This window comes from Silene latifolia, chromosome X (assembly GCF_048544455.1).
Source record: "Silene latifolia isolate original U9 population chromosome X, ASM4854445v1, whole genome shotgun sequence".
NCBI lineage: Eukaryota > Viridiplantae > Streptophyta > Magnoliopsida > Caryophyllales > Caryophyllaceae > Silene > Silene latifolia.
Genome location: NC_133537.1, coordinates 300,890,546 through 300,901,355, shown reverse-complemented (window position 1 = coordinate 300,901,355; position 10,810 = coordinate 300,890,546). Strand labels below are relative to the sequence as shown.

The 10,810-nt window shown below is 41.8% G+C and overlaps 1 protein-coding gene across 1 annotated transcript; it reads left to right on the top strand.

Moving 5' to 3' along the window:
* The first annotated feature begins 293 nt into the window (after positions 1 to 293).
* LOC141617183 (CBS domain-containing protein CBSX5-like) lies at positions 294 to 4,836 on the top strand. Its single transcript, XM_074434368.1, has 2 exons — positions 294 to 949; positions 3,720 to 4,836. The coding sequence occupies exons 1-2, from the start codon at positions 564 to 566 to the stop codon at positions 4,555 to 4,557; spliced, it is 1,224 nt and encodes a 407-aa protein (XP_074290469.1). The 5' UTR covers positions 294 to 563; the 3' UTR covers positions 4,558 to 4,836.
* Positions 4,837 to 10,810: the final 5,974 nt, after the last annotated feature.

Sequence of the window (10,810 nt, the reverse complement as noted above, 5' to 3'; positions counted from 1 at the left end):
CAGCCCCACCACTCATATTATACTTTGTCATATATATGAAACATAATACACCAAATGTCACTGTAACAGACTTATTATTTACCCAAATTCTTATTTCAGACCGTCATATTCGTCTGAAATTGTCAGACGGATACCATTTCCTCTACAAAAAAAACTCATTTAGGATATGAGTGGGAAAGTACATGGGGTGCCCCACCACCCATGTACTTCTTAAATGTGAGAGATCTTATTGCGGTCTAAAGTAAGACAGACTGTATTATTTATAGTAGGTCTCCCTTAAAACAAATGTATCTGTTTTCACGATAAAATAGGTTTAGTATCATCTCATTTAGACACATATAACAAATCTATTGTTATGCTTTTGTTTTATTATAACTATTTAATCCGTCCCGTCTTAAATTTAAGATGGATACTATTTTCTTAAATAATGAGAATTTGTGTATTATAAATACATCCATATTTCCTCCCAACATTTCACCCTTGATTCACACCCAAAATTCCAACAAAATAAACCTCTCCTTAATCCTTAAGATTAGCACATCACTAATCTCAAGATTAATTGCATGGCAATCAACTTCTTAAACTATGAAGTATCAGACCTATGTTTGGGAAAACCAGCCCTAAATTCACTTCCTTATGCAACATCAACAATTGCAGATGCTCTTTCTGCAATCAAAGCTTCTCAACATAATTTCATAAGCATTTGGTCTTGTAATATTAATAATAATAATAATAATAATAATAATAATAATAATAATAATAATAATAATAATAATAATAATAATTATGATTGCTGTGAATGTGTTGGGAAAATATGTATGGTTGATATAATATGTTATTTATGCAAAGAAGAGAATTTGAGTTCACCATCATCAGCAATGTTATCTCCTGTTTCTGCCATTATTCCTAAGGATTCTTGCTTAGTCAAGCATGTTGATCCTTCAACTAGGTATGTAATATGTATGCATGCTCCCCTCTACTTTTTATTTTACTATTCTTAATTTTTTCTATTAAGTGTTTTAACTATTTTGTTTGTACTTTTGTTATTTGTTAATGACTTAATGTTATAAAGGGTCATTGTGTATTATGACAATAATGATTTATTAGTATTTGATTTTTCTCTTGTAGTTCTTAATTACTTTTAATTTGAGATGTATGTAATATATCTGGCTTGATCAACCTTGCGTCTACTTTAATTAGTTATTATTAGCCTTTTGTAAACTTTATTTTTTTTGGATATCATCCAGTTTAGTCAGGATTCGAGTCGCGTAAGAACACTAAGGCCGTAAAGCTCTTCCGTATGAGTTCTAACATTACTGCATTCCAAGACCCGACTGATTAAACTAGATTAAATCCTTACCAGATGATTTAAGTGCTGATGGGTACTTTAGAAGTATATGAATAAACTTTATTTTTCTTGGAGTTAGAAGAGTTAAGGATTTAGAAGAGGTCGTTGTAGTGTACTGCCCTTTTGAGACTTGCAAACGGGTTCACTTACGGGATAGTTTTGGAAGAGATCAAGCTTTGGAGGAATTATTTAGTTCATTGGCATGGATTGTGGTGTACATCTTGTAAGTTTTGCCTAGCCTATACTTTGGAGGTTTGATTACACTTTTGGCCAACACTAAGATCATGAAAGGAGGAAGGGATTATGGAGAGGAGGCGTGATGTTTGTACCCGAGGTTCTTCGTGGTTGAATAGGTTTTTTTGTGTCTCGTACTTGTTGTTTTGCTTTTACTTGTGTACTTGTTTGGGACCCTACTCGCTGTAGGTCTCTGGGATGTTTCCCTTTTTTAAATCAAAAAAAAAAAAAGAAGTATATGAATAATTTCTTAATATTCCTTTTTTTTTTTTTTTTTTTTGTGTGTTGAAATAATTTCCTAATATTCTTTGATATAGGTGTCCTAGATACAATAATAAAGATTAAAAGATGTATACATATTCTAAAGTCAATTGGCCTTTTTACCACTATAACCCCTAACTCATAACGTCTTTTTAAATTGCGGCTTTTCCTTGCTACCTCACTTGGTCTGGTGTTGGACTTGTCCTTCTTCCGGTAGTTACTACTTGCCAGCTCATTTGGGGTTGCTATTCCCAGTGTAACAGCACAATTAGTTAATTTCCGAGACTTGCCTCTCATTCGTACCCAAAAAAAAAAACTACTTGGCAGTTCATTGATTTTTCAGCCTATTCAAAACTACTTATGGAAAAAACGTTTAGGGGCAAAGCGTGGCCAAGTGTTGGACTCGTGCTATTAAAAATCGAAAGTTACCATTCGTAGATGGGTACAAATCCTGTGACAAAGTACGTGAAGTGTAACATATGAAGTGTGTGATGCATAACACGTGAAATTCAGGTGATGCATAACACATGTATGTAAACCCATTCCCATGCCATGCAATGTCAATTGTGATAATTGTACGTTTGAATAAGATTTGTCTTCTTAGACAAACTCGAGATTTATATTGGGTTGATGTAAATAAGATTTTATTTGATACCATGTGTGAAATGTCAATTGTGATAATTGTACGTTTGAAATTGAAAACCCCACAAATATTATGTCTTCATGTGTTTGTCATTTGGGCTTGTAACAAAATTTAATAATTACAAACGATTTTTCTAACGTGTGTCAGGTGACAATGATCCAAAAATGAAGGGTAGTTAAAAATGTCATTATGGAGCTATGGTTAGGTTCATTGCATGAGTATTTCCGGATGTTAGGTTTGATTAGTTCACATTAGGAAGTGTGAAACGCATTGTCATTAATTTATTGCTATAATTAAGTTTATATTTGACTAACTAAAGTTAATATTACTATTCCTAGTAAACTTAGTAAGGTACCCTTTGTGTAAACTTAGTAATTGACAAGCTGGTTTAATTGAAATTAAAAACTCGAGTAGTTCAGATTTAGTAGGAATTAGTATTTGCAATAATTATTGTGAACACGTCAAGTTAAATTATTAGGTTCAAGCATAGGATTCAGATCTTACTTTATAATTGGAATTAGATTAGATTACACGTTGTAAAGCAAAAAGGATTAGATGTGGTTTTGTTAATCTAAATGGTTTAGTGGCAAATCAGGCAAAAGCCGTCTAATAGCATGCATGTTCAAAAGGTTCTCAAAACCGTGACCTCTCAAATTCATTTACTTCCTAAGTGCACAAATTCGAGTACCATTTACTAAAAGATTTAGTTTTCCTATTGTTTTTTTTTTTTTTTTTTTTTTTTTGATGACGAGGGGTTGAATCCCCTGGGCCCATGCATTCCCGCACCACCACATGAACCATGTAAGCCACCCCTACGGGAGCTGCAGTGGCCAAGTGATCATCGCCCCAGCTGGTAATCGAACCCGGGACCTCTCAACTCCTGCATTTCTGCAAGCTTTAAGGTTTAACCCGGCTAGTTGCTACCACGGTTGTTTGGAGCCTCAATCTGACTTTTAGATGTGACCTCTCCAAATTCATTCCTAAGTTTTGTTATTCTCATATAGTATAGCGAAACGTTTTAACGATTGTGTTTTACCGGATGTTGCCAAGAATGGGTATATTATAAAAATCGTGTGTTATTTACCCTTAAAACACTTGTGTAATCGTCTTAGAAAAGAATTTTTGGTCTATATGTTTCGATTTTGCTATGGCTAGATTGTTTAATTTGTATATCAAAGAGTCTAATTTCGTTTACAGCATGTGAATAATGTTTTATGTTTTTGGGTTAATCAGTTTGGTGGAAGCAATTGATCTAATCCTGCAAGGGGCTCAAAATCTGGTGGTGCCAATACAAACAAGGAGTACCAAAATCTCAAGAAGAAAGCACGGACCGTCATTCCATAACGGGCGTGAATATTGTTGGTTAACGCAGGAAGACGTGATCCAATTCATCCTAAGTCGAATAGGCTTGTTCACTTCGATCGCAAACCTCTCGGTCAAGGCCCTCGGGATTATACGGACTGAGATTCTAACAGTGGACTATCACTCCCCTGCGACAATGGCTCTACAAGTCATTGCTCGATCATTAGCTGAACAGGCTTCTGTCGGTGTTGTGGATGAAGATGGGTCCCTAGTCGGGGAAATTTCTCCTTTCACCCTTTGTGGATGTGATGAAACCGTATCAGCTGCAATTATGACCCTATCCTCGGGTGACCTCATGTCCTACATCGACTGGGGTGGTCCGCCCGAGGACATTGTCAAAATTATGAAGGAGAAGCTAAAGGAAAAAAAGTTAGAAGGGTTGTTGGAAATTTTAGCCGATGATTACTCATCGGATGCATTGACATACTCTTCGTCAGATGACGAGTCAATCTCCTCATCTTCAGCTAAATTAGCACGATATAATAGATCATGGAGCTACTCAGCTAGGATGGTGAAGAAAGCCGAGGCAATAGTTTGTCATCCTAAAAGTTCACTAATAGCGGTCATGATCCAAGCAATCGCTCATAGAGTTAATTATGTATGGGTAATGGAGGACGACTATTCGGTTGAGGGTATAGTCACGTTTCACGACATGCTTCATGTGTTCCGGGATCATATCGAGTCGATGTTTGAGGAATTAGGTGCTTGATGTTGTGAAGTAGGGCATGGTTCCAAAATGAGGCTTTATTAATTGTGCAAATGAGGGCGGTGGTATGTGAATTAAGAGATTAGATTAGATGTCTTGGTTTGATTTATTTGTCATTTACTGTATTAATTTGTACTTGTGCTTGCACTTTTTCGCTTTTTGGCTTTCAACTCGTTACTTTATGTAAGACTCCCTATTTATTTAATAAATACGAAATCTGGGTGGACAAAAATTGAATGTGATGTAACCTTGTTATATAAGGAGTGTTTAGGCACTTGCACAGTTGATAGTTGCATTCTTCTATGTTATTCCGACCTTTCACTTATAATACTATGTTCTTATACTTGCACCTTACTTAATATTGCAACCCTTGATTTCAGCAGGTCCATGAGACTGAAGCTCGAGTACTATAATCGACTCTTTACGATCGAATTTAAAATATATAAACATAAAAGTGAACAAGATATGTTATTTGATTTGATTTGTTTGTTAATAAAACAGCTTATGCTTTGATTATCTAGGAGTTGTTTTTTCACATATCCTTTGTATGTGCGTGTACCTTTTACGCTTTTGAGCTTTAAAATGATTACTTTTTTTGTTTTTTTGTATTATTAAATAGGATATATAGTTAGTAGGAAATCTAGGACGACAGATTTGGATGTAATCTAATCCTGTGATGTAATCTAAAATTGTTTAGACACTGCGTTGTTTATGGACAATTGGACCATCTTCCTTTACTCCTTTATAGGTTCAGAATTCTGGAATTTTGCTGTGCAAACTCATATGCCAAATCTCCATGCCTACGACTTCTTGTCCATAGATTATTAGAATGGTCGTCTCAGCCACTAGGTTAAGATTATCGTGTCATTGTACTATGAGAAAGTCACTACTAAATCTAATGGAAAGTTGGAAGCAATAACTTGAAACTAAATTCCAGTCAGATTTAGTGATGTCTTTACTCATTCAATCCGTTTTATTGTAGATGGAAACTATCCGTCTAAAGCTGCAAATGAGAGGGCAAGTGAGGTGATGGAGTCAAATATGTCGAGTCTAGTTGTGTCTATTAGGTTATTTATTCAAATTTTGAGGCCAAGTTATGCACTAATCTTGGGCATGCACCGCCTATTCCATTTCCTTGTAGCCTTGGATAAGAAGCTCGCACTAACCAAGAAAGTACAAATGAAAATGGGAAAGCCAAGAACGAAGCTAAATGATCAGATTTTGTGACGGAGTCCAGTGCAAAGCGCAGTCTGCGCCAATTTGCGCAGTCTACGCCACTTCCAGGAGCCTGCGCATTTTGATTTAAACACGGGCTTAACTTAACAGTCCGTGTTTGGGCTTTCATGAGACGACTTAACCTAGAAGGGAGTGCAGCCCTATATATATCTCATGTTTTGAAGACCTAGATTAGCATCTTATTAGGCAATAATCTCAAAAACTTGTATGAGAAGAGAACTTGGTAATTTAGGAAGAAAGTTGTAATCTTTTGACATTGAATGTTAATCTTTCCACATTTCTTGGGTTTTTCTAAGGATATGGAAGGCTAAGCTTTAATCTTGGTGTAATTTCTTTCAAAGTCATCAACTTTGGTATTGTAAGACTCTTTAATCTCCTTTCAAGTTATCTAATACTCTTTCCTTGGGTTTAATTCTTATGTTGAGTGAATGAATGTGTGGTTTGATCATCCTTGCATCTTATTTACTTGACTATTGCAAATTCTAGAGAAGTGATTTAATTTATCTAGGATTGTTTGAAGCAACCTTGTTGTGTGTTGATTTGATTTAAAGGATTCATATAACAAGTAGGAAAGTTTGTGTCTTTTTCTCATTTGTATGATTTAATCTTGTTAGAATTGATCCTAGCTTGAGTATCTTGGTAAAGGTTCATAATGCTCATGCTTAGTTGTGTTTCATGGTGTTCCGGGTTTAATTCCAGAGCAGGTGTTTGTTACCACTCGTAGCTAGTAGAATGATGTCCTTGCTTGAATCCTCCTTGCGGTCTCCTGAAACGATGAACAAACTGAGGGCTCGGCTTTGGCCGAGCGTACTCACTCCGACGCTCAAGTCAGTAAACTTAGAGAGAAGTTGTTGTAACTTGGCTAAGAGTGTATTTCAGAGAGATAAGTAAGATATTACCAGATGAACAGTGGTTATTAGGTCAATTTTTGTGGATCCTTTCCTTAATGAAGGTTGAGGAGTATTTATAGGCTTTTACCTTTTGTCACGTAGTGGCCAAGTGGCTATCAGGTGAAAAGACTGTTATACCCTCGGCCGATGGACCTGTGGCAGGCTCGCCGAGGGTCTTGGATATGAGTACGCGGATTGTGTCCCGGCCGGCTAGTTGTCTGCCGAGACCCAGTGTGACAGCCGATGGGCTTCACCGGCTAGACTGTCTAAGTCGTTGACTTTGTCTTTGAATACCCTTGACCTTGCTCAATGTGTTGACTTGGGGCGGTGCGAAATATGCCCCATCAATTTGCCCCCAGCGTAGTCTATGCCGTGGTATGGGCTTCGATGTATGTGAACGATATTCTCGTAAGTATTTTTGCAAAATTTTTGGTATCGGCTTCTTCTGAAGCATCGGCGTGGTTCTTGTTAGGCCGTACCATATACCCCCCTCCACATGGATGCGTAAAGGGTATCCGATGTGGGAAATAATATGACGCCGGCGAGACCGGGCCGAGAGTGCCGGTCACTTTTGATTGCCCCGGCCGTGCTTCCCGGCATGGTCGATCATGTGGCCGGCGGAGAGCAGTGCCTAGGGATTTGTTGAGGAGATGAACAGCGAAGAGATGTGAATGGGCGTGTTGAATACGCTTGGTAACTGTAGCATTGATTGACATTCAACTGTTGCAACGATTGACATTCCGTGGTTGCATGTCTGACACGTGTCCGCTTGCTGATTGGTTGACGCTTCATGGGCCGTGCCCTGATTGGTCCTTCTTCATGGGCTTTTCCCTATAAATAGGGTAGTTACTCCGTGATTTTGGCCATTATTTTCATTTCCTCAAATTTTCAAAATTTTCCCCCAAAATCTTCCTCTTTAAACTTTCAAGGGCTTTCTTTTCTTCCAATCTTCGGTCTTCGATCCTAAAGTGTATTTCTTCAAGGTAATCAAACAAATTTTCTTTTATTTCGTTTGTAGTTTGTTGTGAACATGTCTTCTGCGATCTTTGGACCTAGTAAACCCGCGTCATGGGGCCCTAGGTCTCCTTCTCCTGAAGTTGATCCTCAAATTCTTGAGGAATGGGAGGACTCTGATTCCTATGGCGATTTTGGTGATGATTTCGGTGATGAAGAGGAAAGGTCTCGTCCTAACGAAGGGAGGCGATGTTATGGATCACGGCGACGCCCGTAAGGTCCGTTCGACCGTGCTTGGACTCACAAGCTCGCCAGCTTGTTCAAAGCGAAAAATTTTTCGAGGGCCATTTTTTCTTCGGTAGGGGATACAAAATTGTTATCCCTGAGGAGGGTCAGGCCGTCTGTTGCCCTCCACCGGGCCACACCGGCGTGTATATGCGGCATTTGGAGTATGGGCTCCGGTTTCCGTTGAATGAGCACGTTGTGGCCATTATTAGAGCCATGAACGTTGCCGTTGCACAACTGCACCCGTTGGCTATGAGGACCATAATCGGCTTTGTCTGGCTCTGTCTCTTTAAGGGAGAGGCCCCAACGGTGAATTTATTCCGCCGGCTTCACCATCTCAAACCATTTTCTCGCCGCGTCGGATGGTACAAAGTGTGGAGATGGAGCCGGGTTATGTCTCTCACAACAAACTTTCTTCTTGCAAGGATCGGCAAGGCCAGTGGGTGTACGTTAAGGTGCTTGATGACTATCCGCGCCTCGCTTTTTCCAAAGACCGAGTTAACTTGCGGTGTGAGACTCAAAGGCGAGCACGATAGATGGGTTTCCGGAAGAAGCTCAAAATGGATGCTAGCGTGTTTATCTCCGGAGGATGAGAAGCTGGCAATGAGGCTCTTTGAGGTGGACAAGAGTGGGGTGCCGAAAAGATGGATTCCCCCGACGCAGATCATCCTCCAGGATGAGCCGCTCTGCCATGTCGGCCTCATACCGGCCCTAGCACAGGGTGAGTGGGGTCGGTGTGAGGCCCATCGCCGCTCTTAATGCTCTTGCTCCTCGAATTCCGGTTTATTTCCTCTACTTAACTCTTTCTTTGTTTCTTTCGCACCACTTTGGAAAGGGCTTGTCCGAGGATCTTCTTCGAGAATGGGCCGCACAAAGATGGGACCGTTGCCAACTTGCATCCCAAGGCTCAAACCCACGACCGTAGGAGGTCGCCGGACGATCTTATGGAGCAGCGGCAGGGGGCTTGAGCGTGGAGGAGGCTCGGGCGAAGGTTATCGCGGCGTTGTTCGTCGGACGCGAAAAATGTGTCTTCGGCGGCGAGGGCGTCGACGTTGGCTCCAACTCCCACACCCCTTTCTAAAAGGTGGAGGTTGTTGATATTCCTTCGAGGGGACTCCGATGCGGAGGAATCTCCCCTTATCCGAAAGAGGAAGGAGGCAGCCTCTACCGTTGGCAAGGAAGTGCCTCCTCCGGCCAAGAAGGCGAAGCACGGTACTTATTCATTCCGTGGCCTAAATTTAGCCGAGTCATTGGGTGCTCCTGATGACAAGCTTCCGACATGTCGATATACGTTGATACGACGTCTTTATTAAATTCTTGTAGGCCGGCCCCGCAGCCGGCTTCGCTCGTTGGGCGGCGGGTGGAGGGGACCTCGCGCAGTTGGTGATCAAGGCGTCACCGTCAACCCTTCATCCCGTAAGGCTTCCTCCTCCCCGCGGGTTGGGGGTCAAATTGTTACCACCGTCCCTTCATCCCCCTGAAGGCTTCTGTCTCCCAGCTTATAGAGGAAGGCACGAAGCTAATTAGGGAGCTTGCAAGGTGGAACGTGGTTACAGCTGCTCGTCTCATGGAGCAGGAGAAGGCCGTGGCTCGAGCTGTTCATGAGCGTAATGCCGCTAAGCAGGTGGCTGCGTCGGCAAAGCCGGGTCTTCTAAATGAGCGGAAGCTTAGGGGAGACGCCGAGAAGGCGCTCTTGGGCGAGAAAAACTCGGGAGGACGCCGAAAAAGAGGTCCTTGCCGAGAAAGCCAAGGCCGAGGCCGCGGCGGCCGAGGCCGCGAAGTCTTGGAGAAGTGTAACCACGTTCAAGGGCGTGCCGACCTCTATCTTCAGCGAGAGGAACGAATCCGAGGGCCTGTTTAAGGCCCAGCGGAGGTGGTTCGGGGCAAAGAGGCCATCATCAAGCGAAAGAGGCCGACATTGAGATGCTCCAAACTGTCATGCTTCCCAATCTGTGCGCTGAATTTCGGGACTTGGCCGAAGGAGCTGCTAAGGAAGTGATCGAGGAGCTCTTCCCTCTTGAGGGTTCCTTTCCGTGGGGTAGATATGACAAGCTGCTTGATGATAAGCTCGAGGCTAAGGAGAACGCCATGGTGGAGAAGGCCAAGGAGGTCATGTGAAGGCAAAGATTGATAAAGAGGCGGCCGCGGAGAAAGCCGCTCTTCTTGAGAGGGCTAAGGTGGCCAAGGAGGAAGCCGAGAAAATGAGGGCGGCCGATGACGCCGAGGCCAAAGCCGAGGTCCGCTAGGAAAGCCGCCGGTTGCCTATTGAAGAAGATGCGGCTATCGCTACCGACGGTAGCGACACCGGCATAGGTTGCTTGATGAGAACAAGTTTACAGCAGATCTGCTTCAGCTCCTCACACACCATCATGTGCTGCTTGATGAGAACAAGTTTACAGCAGATTTGCTTCAGCTGTTCGGGGGCCGATGATTAAGCCCTTCCTTCCCGTCATCCTTTGGTGCCTCAAATGACATAATTGTAGCTTTTGCTTTTTTTTTTTTTCTTGTATTTTGTATCCTATGGTAGGTTGTTATCTCCATTCTTTTCGCCTGCAAACTGTTATTATAAATAAGAGTTCGTTTCTTTTGCCTTTGGCATGGCCGAGGTCTTTTCTCGTTTTTGTCTGAGTTGCCCTTTTATGTTATTAGTTGAGCGTCTCTTCTTGTTTGAACCTTGGCTTGGCCGAGGCGCTTTAGAGTGTGCATCTCAACCGTTTTTTAACGCTTTTAAGGCATTTTGATTTGTTTATCACCGCGCAATACCGCGATCGCGCGTGTTCGCTTTCGATGGAGATCGCCGCTCTTGTCGGTACGGCGAAGAGTCGGCGTCTGTTCCTGGATAGCGTGTTACGCGGCGTCTACCACTTTAAGTGACTCAGAAGCGTTTACTA